This window comes from Atractosteus spatula, chromosome 1 (assembly GCF_055471065.1).
Source record: "Atractosteus spatula isolate fAtrSpa1 chromosome 1, fAtrSpa1.hap1, whole genome shotgun sequence".
In the NCBI taxonomy this organism is placed as follows: domain Eukaryota; kingdom Metazoa; phylum Chordata; class Actinopteri; order Semionotiformes; family Lepisosteidae; genus Atractosteus; species Atractosteus spatula.
Genome location: NC_142706.1, coordinates 20,852,822 through 20,866,619, shown reverse-complemented (window position 1 = coordinate 20,866,619; position 13,798 = coordinate 20,852,822). Strand labels below are relative to the sequence as shown.

The 13,798-nt window shown below is 38.9% G+C and overlaps 1 protein-coding gene across 1 annotated transcript in view; it reads left to right on the top strand.

Annotated features, from left to right (window-relative positions):
- Positions 1-13,798, top strand: part of cntln (centlein, centrosomal protein) — a 190,471-nt gene that overhangs the window by 55,086 nt on the left and 121,587 nt on the right. Inside the window, exons 10-11 of the mRNA XM_088933536.1 lie at positions 3,608-3,787; positions 8,656-8,781. Coding sequence (XP_088789662.1) covers positions 3,608-3,787; positions 8,656-8,781 — 306 coding nt within the window. The remainder of the gene's footprint in view (positions 1-3,607; positions 3,788-8,655; positions 8,782-13,798) is intronic.

Sequence of the window (13,798 nt, the reverse complement as noted above, 5' to 3'; positions counted from 1 at the left end):
AGGTGGCAAAGCCTACTTGTCAGTTTTTAATAATTATATGCTATTATGGAATGCATAGTTAGCAGATTGAAGACTGTGCATTAGCAGTTTTTCTCCTTTTTTGTCTGATAATGATTGAGGTCCTAATTTATAGCGATGATAATGCACTAGAGCACATTTATACATTTCCCGTGTCAAGAGTGAGATCTCCTGCCCCTTCAAAAGTGCCAGATGTATGAAGCTTCCCAACCTTTTTACATCTCTGGGGAATGTGTGTGTTATCTCTTCCTGGGTTTTAATGCAAATGTTCCCTCCAAGAACACGACAAATGCTGGATCCGTATATCCGGGAAGACTAACTTCTTCCATCTAATCCCAGTCCTTCATAAATTTGGTTATAAATGGGGAGAATAAGCAATATATATTGTATGTTATGTGGCTTGCTTTCACAAGTCCGTAGTTAGCTGAGATGTACATGTTCTTAGATGACCTCAAACTAACTGAAAAAAAGCAAAACGAAGGAGGTGTTAAGAAAACATAGACCTATAAAGAACTGGAATGGTTCAAATTTTAGGACTTGTAGTTTAGAGTGGTTTGAATTGAATCTGGTCTATATGTCACAGCATTGCCAGATTTGAAATCCACTTCCCCACGGAGGTGCACAGTCAAATACTGTTGGGGTCGGCTGCTTTTGAACGCAGCCAGGGTTTCCTTTTTTTTGCCGTGCAATAGCTACACCTGTAGCTTGTCAAGCTTAAGGGAGCTGACAGTGTTCCCAGAGGCAGCTGCTTCAGTCCTCCATCCATCGCCTCTTCCTTGCGCTCCTCGTGCTGTTATTGTGCAGAGTGAAAAGAAGTAGATAACTCCGCAGCTGTTGTTTCAGGGGGATGATAGTTTGCTGTCGGCTTCTGTTAAAGTACAAGGCTTGTAGTGGTGACTAAGGTTAATTAACAATTGGAGATTCCTTTTGTGAGGAGAATACATGAATAAAACATAGATTTTACTTGGAACGAATCAAGAAATAAAGAACAAATATTCACAGGTACTTTCAATACAAGCACTGAAATCTGCTTTTGAAGGATTTTTTAATATTGCTAATATAAATTCTTTTATATTCTCTCTCTTAATTATATTATTATATACTAATAGTATAATATATTAATTATATGTATTATTATATTAGATACTGAGAATGGATACACTCAATATGAAAGGGAGAGTGTTCAAGTCAGTTTAATATGTAAAATGTCGCAAACATTTACAGTATATCAATCATTGATACACCCCAGAATTCTGTAATATTGTATTCAAATTTGAAGTTTTATCCTGTATGATTTTTTCTGAAACTTTGTGAGTAAGGCTTCAGGAGGTAGAGACTGGAAATTTGATGTGTTTGTCCTTTACTAATAATCTCAATATAATTGGCAGCATAATCTCTCTCCGTGTACTATTATACACTTTTACATGAGCAGCTTGTTCAGCAAAATACATTATTGTGCTTTTTTAACATTAATTTTAATGTTTGAACAGAGCAGTGGTGTGTATATATAGCCATACTGTAGTTATGATCTGGGGAAATTTAGTTATATTCTTGAACAAATAAGTGACAATCTGTTAACATCTTTTTAATTTTGTAGACAATTTGAGTCAACACGGTAAATTCAGACTATGCCCGTTTGACTGTTTCCCTTTTTACAATTATTTTAATAAGCCTAATAGTTTCTGAAGATGCTCTTTAATTGACTGACTCGTAGGCGGTGATGAATAGATATACATCAACATGTTGTGGGATTTCCCAGTCTCTAATTGAGCCGGCTGACTTGCGCCTGGCAGAGAGAAGTGGAGACTGAACCTGTACCCTAGAGGAAGAAAAATAAAATGCCATAGAGACACTCCAGAGCAATATAATGTACATACTATCCAACATAATTAAACCACATAAATAAAAGGTGTTGTCACATCCTAATTTTCCTTCTCGTTGAAAATTGTTACCAATTCAGGGACAGAGATTAGAGATTGTAATATAAGTAAACCTACTGTACCTAAGGAACGTTTGGATCCTTGGCAGGTATTATTACTTCTTCATAATCAAGGATGTTTCTGAAGAATAATTTCTACAAATACTCAGTTAAGGGGACATTTTTGTAATTTTGTAAAGTAGTGTTTTGATATGCATTGCAAAGTGTTTTTACTAAAATAGTTATGCTCAATTTGAAATGCCCCCAAATACCCTGTGATAATTAAGTAATAGCATCCAAACCCTGGGGAGTACACTTTTGTGGAGTGTCCATTGTACACCCGAGAACACTTGAAGCATGGCAGCATTGTAAAGCAGGCCCATGGGAGTTTAATTGCTTATTTTATTACTTCAAAACGCACATTGCTTTGAGTAATGAGAATGTCTGTAAGCAGAGTGGACATGTCATATTATTTTACAGAAATACCATGAAATTGAATAAAAGGTTTTGTTTTGTCTGTACCATATTGTTCTGTCTATTTTGATATTCTTTATTGATCAGGACCATTTTGTGTCCCAATCTTTTGGGCTTTTGTTAGATTTTATGGAGAACATTATATTATTGTAAATCTGTTTCTTTTAGGAATTAGCTGCGGTAGCTTCCTTAGAACACAGACCTGTGCCCTGTCAATGTCTTGTTCATTTATTAGCATATTGTTTTTTTTATTGTATTTTAATAATTATGATTGTCCGCATCTTGTATAGTGGAGCCGTGGTAGTTCAGACGGCAAGGGTGTCTAGCCCCTGACCAGAAGGTCCTGGGTTCAATCCCAGGTAGGGGCAAGCGATGTACTGTAGCTAATTCCTTCCTGGCGGCTCCCGGGTCCACTCAGCCAGCTTTCCAAATGAGTACCAGTACCGGGGGTTAATCCTTCCGGGGGTAATAGGCCGGCTGGAGCATGATACTGACCACATCACCTCCACCTCCAGTGTCGGATGGTTGAGAAAAATGGTGGTCCTTGCCCCCCATTCCCCATGGGCCTTTATGGCCTGAAAAGGAACTTACATCTTGTACTGTATAGTAGGTATGTAATGCTCCCATTATGATGTTTTGTTTTTCCTGCATATTTTAAGATGCTTAGAATTTTAGATATTTTAAATTAAGAAGATAAAAGAACACTCCCAGTATTGCGACTGCGGGATTATTGATGTTTTAGGTTTTACCTTCTTGGTTTGAGGGACAACCCTCTGGACTAATGAAAGAGGGATTTGTAGCCCCTCCCCAATAACCCAAAGGTTTGCCACATTGGTAGTGGATGTAGGGATGATGGAGGGGTGTTAATATGGTAAATGCTGGGACTTTGTGGTACAGAGACAGATACTTACAGTACATCTTAGAGCTGGGGATAGGCAAAAATTGAGCCCTTCTTGAAACTTCATTATGTGTGTAGCTGTAGTTTGCGGTGACATCCTGGTAGAATTTATAATCAGCACTATTGGCTCTGGCTGCATAGAGCCCTCGTGCACCAATGTCTGTTTTTTTTCTTGAATGTCACAGCGGTTACACACAGGTCACAGCCAGATTATCTTGGGCATGTAGTGCCTCTGAATGGATCTCTGTTAGCCTTGGGGAAATCAGTTAATTTAATAATTTAATTTTATTATATTCCAGGAGCACCAGCATGTGTCCGTAGGAGAGCTGGAGTCCTTGGTTGCTGCACAGAGGGCTGAGCTGAACCAGCTGAGGGAGGAGTTGGAGACAGCCAACGCCAAGCTAGTTGCTCTCAATTCTGTCAGCAGGGATGGGCAAGACAGCCGCACATTGAGAGATGAAAGGAGTCGCAAGGTACAGGCATGATGTTCTATTGGCTCATTTCTTATCATTTGTGATGGAGCTCATTTATTCCAACAGTAATCACCAGCACAGAGGCTGCTATCTCAGTCTGTTGCCCAGCATTGCTCAGTAATCCATATTAACTTCAGAAGTAGGACGCGGAAACTGAAGAACAGTGTCTGGAACATGGATCTTTTAGTTTTAAACTTTGGTTTATTTCAAGAATGAAAGTCTGAGCTTTAATCTTTTAGTAAATGTCAGGGAATTTTGAAGGTTACCTGGAGGTAGTGTGCAGTCTGATGCATGATAAATTTAATGAGTTGGTGTGCAATATAGTTTGGACTAAAGCTCCAGAATTTCCAGGTTTTTTGTGGCAATTCTGGGATCAACACACATTTCCGTTATAGGCTTAAGACTATTTAGACTTTTTGGCTATTAGTAAACTGCAGTATTTTATAGAGGTTCTTTCTTATGAATTTCTCAAAGCATTTTACAGTTAAGATGTGTAAAGATGTATCACACTGTAATAAAACACATGAAAGAACTATTCCACTGCTCCTACAAGAATCACACAAAAATATCAAATACTGTACATTAACACCCTGTTTGTGTATCTTTATTTCACCCTTGCATCTCTTGTCACGTTAGAGTCAGCTTTCCGTGTATTCTGAGTGATACTGATGACTTTGTCACATAATTAAGACAAATCTATTTGATCATGTGAAAAATTGGCCCTGGTTGCGAGTGTGTGCATGACTGTTTGTGTCTGTATGTGCCCTGTGATGGACTGGCATCCCGCCCTGGGTGTACAGTACCCTGCCTTGCGCCTGTTGCTTGCTGGGATAGGCTCCGGCTCCCTGTGACCATGAATAGGAAGAAGAGGTTAGAATATAGATGGATGGATGGGTATCCACAGAAATGCTCTAGAAAGCAGCACATTACCATGAGAGACTAGGAGTTTCTTTATCATGCCCCTGTCAACTGTCAACTGAATGTGTTGAGGGTTATCCAGTTTCTGGTTATTTTAGTCATGGCTGATCTTGGTCTCCATATTTCCCAAAATCTTGAGACTTGTGACTTTACATTATCTTCCTTTTTTTGTGGGGGATGCTTTTAACACAAGAAGATGTAAATTACGTCTGGACCCCTGAGCATCTACAAAGTGAAACATCCACAGCTGTACCAGGCATTACAGTGGTTGTAACAGCGAGGATCTTCACATTCTTCATTTGGGATAGTGCACATAGTGCACAAAATGGGTTCACTTACAATCCCTTTTCCAATCCAATTTGAAGACACAAATATTAAAATGTTATTAATAATAAAGGCTGTCCATTATGCAAAGTAAAATGTCCTTTAAGTTGTTTCCATTTATATAAAGTACAAAAGTCTTGAGACAGCAAAGTCAAAATTAGTGTTTTTGCTTTGCAGTCAGGCAATTAATATTTGTAATAAGAAACTTCATATGAATGATAACTGCAGTGTAATATGTTTTATGTTTGTGACGTTTCATACATACAGTTCATTTGGTCATATTAGAAGGAAAATCATACTTCAACCCAATAATTTCAAGTACTGAGACACATTCATGTTAAGTACAAGTCAATATTGGGTTGCATGTCCTTTTAAGGGAATCGGTGCGTGAAGTCTGTAACCCATTGAGCTCAGCAAACTGTGTAATCTTTTAAGATGCTTGTTTGATGAAACCACTTTGAATTCTTGGGGATTTTGATTTTATTTTTATCTTCAGCATTTATATTGCTTACTCATTTGGAATTATTTGTTTTTCTCCTGATGCAAATATTGCCTTCATTGGCTGTATCTTTTGAGTCATTGTCGGGCCATATGGTGAAGCTCCACCCAATTAAAGTATTTTCTTCTGTTATAACAATGATTCCTATTTCAAGTATGACTTACTTTTCAGGCTTCAAGATAACATTTATAGGTATTACACAGTATCGAGTTTCAGTAGGTATGATTAAAAGGCATGGACAAATATTTAATATTATTTAAATGTTTTGCACAACACATTTCCCATACTACACAGAGTCCTGCTAATGATAGCCTGATCCAGGCTGCACACTCTGTACCTTATGAAGCATAGCCCTGAGAGATCTGCAGCCAGAATCACAGGCATTTTTGGCAAATAACTGCTGTATTCTCACATTTTAAAGCAATGCTTTGCATGTTAGTAAAGTGATTATAGCATATGTCATACACAGGACTTTGCCACAAGCCAGCTGCCAGGCACATCATTGTGGTTCGTCTTTTGTCCTGAGGCTTTCTAGCGCTTCGAAGATGGCAGAACACGAAAGAACGTCGGGCAGTCTTGACATTGCATCACTGTTGCTGTTGCTGCAGCTCTTTAGTGTTTGTTGCAAAGCTGCTGAAAACCATATTCTTGGAGACCTAATACATGTTCATTACTGATCATTCCACTGTATTTTCATGCACTAAAATGCTTTCCTCTTTCTTTATATAAATTCTCATCAACTGTTTTTATCTTTGCCTCTCGATCGATTTTTTATCATTTATTTAAAAATAGTTTCAGTTTCTTCTTCTGTTGTACTGTTTTCCTCTGTAATGTACAACTCTATACCATTAGACCTAGGCTATTTTTAGTTAATGGTGGTTGATTGCTCCATTGCTCTGTTTAATTTCCTCTGATATTTTAACAAGATGGCGGATATTTTAAAAAAGTGTACTATTGAGGAAAGAGAAAAATAATAGGGGTGTTTTTTTTATACACATCCCAGAATAAAAAAAAATATTTCTTCATAAGATTTTAGTGTGTTTTTTTTGGCATGGCCATCAGAAAGTTTTACTGTACCTTCAAAGACGTAAAGTAAATAGAGCTTAAAATGATATGATCACTATGCCAACACATATTTATATCATATCCATCATCCAGCCATTTTCCAAACGCTTCATCCAATACAGTGTCTCAGGGGATAGGGAGAATATCCCAGCAAACAACGGGCACACTGGCATCCCATCCACAATATAGTGTACACTGCCAGTCTATCGTGGGAAACACACATACAGACACACTAAACACCCAGGGCCAACTTTCTTAGAAGCCAGTTAACCTATCAGTATATGTTTGGACTTTAGGAGGAAACCGGAGCATGCAGAGGAATCCCAAGTGAACATGGGAGAACATGCAAACTCCACACAGGCAGCACCCCAGATTCGTAATTGAACGCAGGGCCCAGTGCTGTAACGCAGCAATGCTAACCACTGTGCCTCTGTGCTATTTCTTCATATTGCATAATTTCATATATACAGCACAGTGAAAATTTTGTTTGTAAACAGATTGTTTCACAAGATACAGTATTATCTGATGGCTACAGTAAATTAAATAAGTTAATTTGTCATGATGTTGTCACTTATACACTACAACAATAGGATGCCTTGTAGAAGTGTTCATTGATGTAACTAACCAATGTTGATAGTATGTAAAGATAGTCTTTGAAAGATGTGTAAAGTTCTGTCTGAGATGGGAGTAACTGTTCATAGAGTACATCAACAATATCCTGGTCTCTAAACAAACATGGCCTGTATGGGTGATAAAAAAAAGCCTTTACTGAAAACGTTAACTTAAATCTTGTATGAGATATCCTGCAGACATGTGGTAGAAGGTTCTACTGGCAGATTAAACCGAAATGAACATTTTTTCTAAAAGTAATACTGTACTTCTGGCGCAAGCCCCACACCGCAACATCACTCAGTCAGCAATATCAAAACTGTTAAGCATGGAGGCGGCACCACCGTTTATGGGAATGTCTCTCGTCAGCAGGGATTAGGAAACTTGTAAGCATTGAGGGAAAAATGGATCAGATCAGGACACCGAACTAAAGCATAAGGCTAAAGCCACACTGAAGGGGCCTGACGTGATCAGTGTGATTGTCCTCAAGCTGCTCGGTCAAAGTCTTGACATCGGTCTTGGCTCCTGATTGCAGTCCCCAGCAAATGTGTCAGAACTGGAGCAATTTTGCCAGGAAGAATGGCCAAAATTACGCCATCCCATTGAGTGAAACTTGTAGAGACCTATCCAAAATACTGACAGTAGTAATTACTGCCAATGTCAAGTACTGACTTAGTGGACTGAATACTGCAGTCTGTAAATTCCACTTTGTATGTCTTCTTTGCAGTTTTTGCAAATGTTCAGCCTCCTTCACATACAATCTGATCATTGCAGTTTTGAATTAAAAGTTCATTTGTTCCCCTGTATATTTACCTAATGTTTTGTTTTTACAAATTTAAAAAAAAATATTTTAAATGGTATTTAATCAATAATAGATGTTGGTTTTACATGAATTCTTCCATTTTCATCCTTGAGGTTCAGATTATCTTGTTTTGAACTGAGATTTATCATCAAAGTCACATTACATTTAACGACCATCTGGTCAGTTCACACTATGAAGTACTGTCTCTTGTATTTATATTCTTCCAGCATATTGTTCCCTCTGCTTTACAATGTGTTTAAGTATTTCAAAGAAAGAGAAATCATTTCCCAATTGTTTCCAGTTGTCCTATCAAGTGTAACCTTGGACCCTCATAGAGCAATTAGACTAGCCTCCATCCCCTCCTTTGTAATGAGGTTTCTTGCATTTCTGAATCTATAACCCTTTAGTCTTCCCTAATGGGACATCATTATTGTGAAAGAAACAATGTAAATGTAAATGAATATACTCATTAGCAAGTCACAGAGAAACCTTTAGTGGTAGCACTGTGGTACTTCTGCTTGTTATTCCTTTGGTATTCTGTATAGGATTTTTTATAATTCATTATTAGTATTCTCAATTACTTGTAGTTTAATTTTGCATGCTTTTCATAATACAGTGTTGAAACTTGTTCAAGCATGTCCTGGTTTTATTCTCTAGGATCCACCTGTGAAGCGTTCAAGGTCTCTGTCCCCGATGAGCTGTGCCGGTGTTGCCGAGGAAAAGATGAGACTCAGAATAGCCGAGAGTAAGATCCGCAACTTGGAAGAGCTTGTCAAGTTAAAGGTGAAAGCACGGTCCATTTTTTTTTCTTATTATTTCCTAGCATAATTATATAGGGAATTAAAAAATCCCGATGCTTTGAAATCCAGGTAACACGCTATAATGCAATCATACTGCTGAAATGATCATCATCCCGCATTGCTAAATGTGACACTAGGCTGTAGTTAACCAAGCCCCATAAGCTGCTCAAGACGAGCCACGTCTGAATATACAGCACTACAGAGCATGAATATCGCGCACCTGTTCCTGGCCGTTTCGAGAACAGCCCACCTTTGCGCTTGAATGTTTATAACCATGGCGAGTAACTTTGCGGCCATGAAAGTGATTAAATGTTCAGGAGAGAGGGGGATTCTCTGTTCCCTACATGGTTTGACTTTTCTCAGATCCCTTGCTCAGTTTCCTCACTTAGCTCTGGCTGATTGGAGCCCTGCTTTAATGTTTCTCAGCCGTAAAATTCCAAAACAGTTCAAAAGTGGGGGGGGGGGGGGACTGTAAAGAACAACAAAGTGACTGCTCAGAAGAACACATGGGCCTTTTTAAAAAAGTTTTGGATTTTGTGATGTCACGTTTTTCTTGACGTGGGCTAAGATCTCCTTTTCACATTCTTGTGTAAGGTTCAGCCAGTGGAGGATTCTGTTATGGAGTTATTGAGTAATAAAATGCATATGTTGTGTTGATATACATATTATTCAAATTATTTAGTAATAATCTGTATATTAATTAGCCTAGTGTAGAGCCTAAAAGGTGTCCAGTTGAAGCCAGTGACAAACCAAACCGAAAGCAGTTGGATTGTTTTGGGTTGTGAGTAAAGATGATTAAACTGGAATAGTATTGTCTGCAGTCGGTTGCCTACGACCCTCTGTGATGCCAAACATAATCAGTGTGAAATTCTAGAGAGGTTACCATGTAGCAAGGCTTACTTTCGACAAGAGACATAGAGCCAGAAAACAGACCTTGAAGACAAACATATTCAGGTTATTTTATTTTACAAACTTCCCACTTTCTTCTTATATCACTCTTGGCTGTACTGTTGATTCAGATTTACTGTATCACATCTGTGATGTCTGATTTTCTTTTTAAAAAATCAGTCTAACCATTTCTCTGAATAAAACCTCTGTAAATAAAAAAGGCTATGATTTTTTTAGAAGGTTTGTGTTTAGGGAGAGCAGGTGGTTCTAAGGTTATGACAAATTATTCAGAAATATACATAATGCCTTTTTTGGGATCTTGGCTCTAATAAGCAACACGTTTTAACTATAGAACAATGCGCTGTTGACTCTAACTGCAATATTTGTATCTTTATATAACAATGTCTAATCACACTATACTGTATACAGTGTATTTTGGTCATTCTAGATGGGTGGCTCACTGGCTCAGTGGTTAGTATTACAGCCTTGCACCACTGGGGCTCTAGGTTCAGTTCCAGACCTGGCACCTGGTGTCCTATCTGCATGGAGTTTGTCTGTTTTCCCTGTGTTTGTGTGGGTCTCCTCCGGGTGCTCTTCTTTCTGATACTTATAGGTTATTTGCCTTCTGTGAAAATTGGCGTGAGCGTGTGTCTGTGTTTATGTCTGTGTGTACCCTACAATGAATTAGCTCCCTGTATCTTGTATGCGGTGTATCCTTCCTTGTGTCCATTACTTGCTGAGATAGGCTCCGAGATGGATGGATGGTAATTCTAGTTCAGTTGAGTTTATTTGTCATATGCACAAGTGCAATGAAATGCTTATTTGCATGTCTGCTCCAATACAAAATTCTAGATTGTGTAAAAGGTATTGGCATTGATGAGTAGTGTTATATTAATTGTGTTTTTGTTGGGGACCGATTGGCCTTGAGGCTTTTTTAGGGCTGTGTATGTGGCCTTTGCTTACTGTGCATTGCCTAACTCAGGTGTAAAAACTGACACATGGGTGTGAGCAAAGTTTGAAAGCAGATTTAGGCAAAGTACAGATTTGGATGTTTCAGCTTCATTTTAGTTAATGTAGGGGTGTAACCCTGGCATCCTGGCCGAATTTCCCATTGGCCCTTACCAATCATGGCCTCCTAATAATCCCCATCTATGAATTGGCTTCATCACTCTGCTCTCCTCCCCACTGATAGCTGATGTGTGGTGAGCGTTCTGGCGCACTATGACTGCCGTCGCATCATCCAGGTGGATGCTGCAGATTGGTGGTGGTGGAGGGGAGTCCCCATTACCTGTAAAGCACTTTGAGTGGATTGTCCAGAAAAGCGCTATATAAGTGTAAACAATTATTATTATTATTAATGTAAATGACTTTAAATTAGACTGATCAAGAAAGGTGAAATTTGTTTGCGATAGGAAGTCATAAGATTTTGAGATGTGAATTAAAACACAAATACCCTTCCATCTTAGCAATAAAATAAATATAAGGTTCTGACCACCCAAATGTTAAACTTCAGATGAATATCATTTTCCTCCTATGAGCAATGTGCTCTTAATTCAAGAATGCTCACCCAGTAAGGTGTTTGCTTTTTTCTTGATTTTGTCTGCGGAAACATAAATAACTTAATAAAAAGTCAAGGAGATTTGCTTTTACAGTATATGTTTCACCCATCACGTACCGCATGTTTGTCAACAGTGTGACAAAGCTGTGACCTATACTTCTATATTTAAAAAAAATTCAGATGACCCACCAAACAGCAGGTGGGATATAGAGCAGTTCTTCGTCTTTTGTAGGATGTTTTTCAATGTGGATTCTTCCTGGTGGTCTCTGTTGTTGCACCTATAGTACCCCATGATCTTGGGTTAAAATTTTCAAATTAAAAAGCTCCTCCTCCAGCCCAGAACTTGATATGGCTTTCCACTAATGAACACTTGTTACAGCCTACATTTTCAAGTTCAGCACTTTTTCATTCTTTAAATATTCAGTAAAAAGCCAGCATCGATTAAGCAGATGTTGCAATTCTGCAACTGGTGGCTTACCCATTTAATGAGTAGCTTTGTGGAGCAATCTGCAGAAGCTGAACAAAGACAAAGCAAAAAGGCATAAAAACTTTCACCTTGAGCAAAGGCGAAGATCATAGTAGGCATCTTGTACAGAATTAAATAACCTTTATAGTTTGTCTCTAAGGATTCATCAAAGGCCTCCAGCAATGAGAGAATGCAGACTTTAGTTGTTTTGTTTTTTGTAAGCTTCCTTCAGATCTCAGAATGCCCTTTTTTGTTGATGCATTATAAGAATGTTTATCAGTAGGGTCATTATGAATGACCTTAAACTGTGTGCAGCATTCTTTCTTGTTTTGTTTTTATTCAGTAAAATGGTGGTGTACTGAGTAACCGATGCTGTTTTAGCTTGTTTTACATAGTGACTGAGATCAAGGGTTCAGCAGAGGGCTCCAAGTTAAACTGGCAGACCATTTGATGTTTTCTGTCGGTCCTTATTGGCTGGTATGTCAGTGCATTACAGGCAGTGGAGCAGAAGCTTTTCTGTACTACAGACACCACCTATAACCCTCTGTACTTTGAGGTTAGGGTGAGCTTGCCCTGTCTGAGCTTTGTTCTCCTAGAATCAATTGCTTAGCAAAATCTAGCCCTTGTAATTGTAAGGAGATTTTACCAGTTTGAGAGATGAGAAGAAGAGTGTTTTTGGAGCTATGTTTTGATAAAAGCTACAGTTGTAATTGGTTTAGAAACTGGAAAGGCAGGGTTAGTGTATTTGTTTGGGGGGGGGGTTGCTTAATTTCCTGAGTAATTTCTTCCCAGTCTAGGTTTCAATTAAAAGAAATAACTTTTCCCTTGAAATCATTAGATTTAACTCAGCTAACAGGTGTTTGTGTTAAATTGGATCATGTGATTAGATAGAAACTTTATTAATCCCGTGAGGAAAATTGCAGTGCAACAGCAGCCAGGCACAGTCAACACAGTACGGTGTAACATACTAATACAATAATACAACAATACATTACAGTAAGCACAGTCAGTGAGAAGTGCAATATAGAGTGCAGTATAGAGAATTGCACACAGTACAGAATATACAAAAACAAACCAGAATGTACAATACACAAGAAGATGTATTGCACAGTATAAATATATTGCACATTATCCACAAGCATACTGTATATTGGACACTAGTTGGAAACAGAGGATTTGGGTTTAGTCCCAAACAAGTCAATGTTGTCCCTGCCCAGACACACAGTAGACGCGTTGTACAGTTTTATGGCAGAAGGTAAGAATGACCATCTGTAGCGCTCCCTGTCACACGCCTATTGCTGAACGTGCTCTTTACTCCGACAAGCATGTCATATAGGGGGTGGGAGACGTTGTCCCTGATGGTCTTTAATTTGGACACCATTCTCCTCTCAGCCACTACCTCCAAGGGGTCCAGATCAGACCCAATGACAGAACTTGCTCTTTTGATGAGCTTGTTCAGCCTGTTGGCATCCCCAGCTCTAATCCCAAAGCCCCAGCACACCACCGCATAGAAAATGGCACTCGCTACAACAGACTTATAGAACTTATGAAGCATCTGACTACACACGTTAACCCTCTTCCAGAAGTAAAGTCGGCTCTGGCCCTTCATGTAGATGGCCTCAGTGTTATTAGTCCATTCCAGTCTATCGTCGATGTGAACATGGTACTGTACTTGTATGAGTCAACTATCTCCAAGCCACCCCCATGGATACAGACAGGTGTAGGTTGGACCCTCATCCTCCTGAACAGAAATGTTGGCAGCTTTCATGAAAAGCAGTGATGTGTATAGTCAATTTCAATTTATATTGTGCATAAGTAACGCGGATAGTCCATCCATTATTAGAAAGCTTACCCTGGTAAGTGTTGAGCCATCCTGGATTACACCCTGAATGGGATGTCAGTCTATTACATTGCGTCCACATACACTCCTGCGACATTCATCACCACAGGCTTGATGGGTGCAGGAAGCAAGAAAAAATACACACAAACACAGGGGGAACATGCAGCCCCCACACAGAGGGTATCCATTAAACCCAGGACTGTAGAGCAGTGAGGCAGCAGCTCTCTCCACAACACTTTTGGTTTACA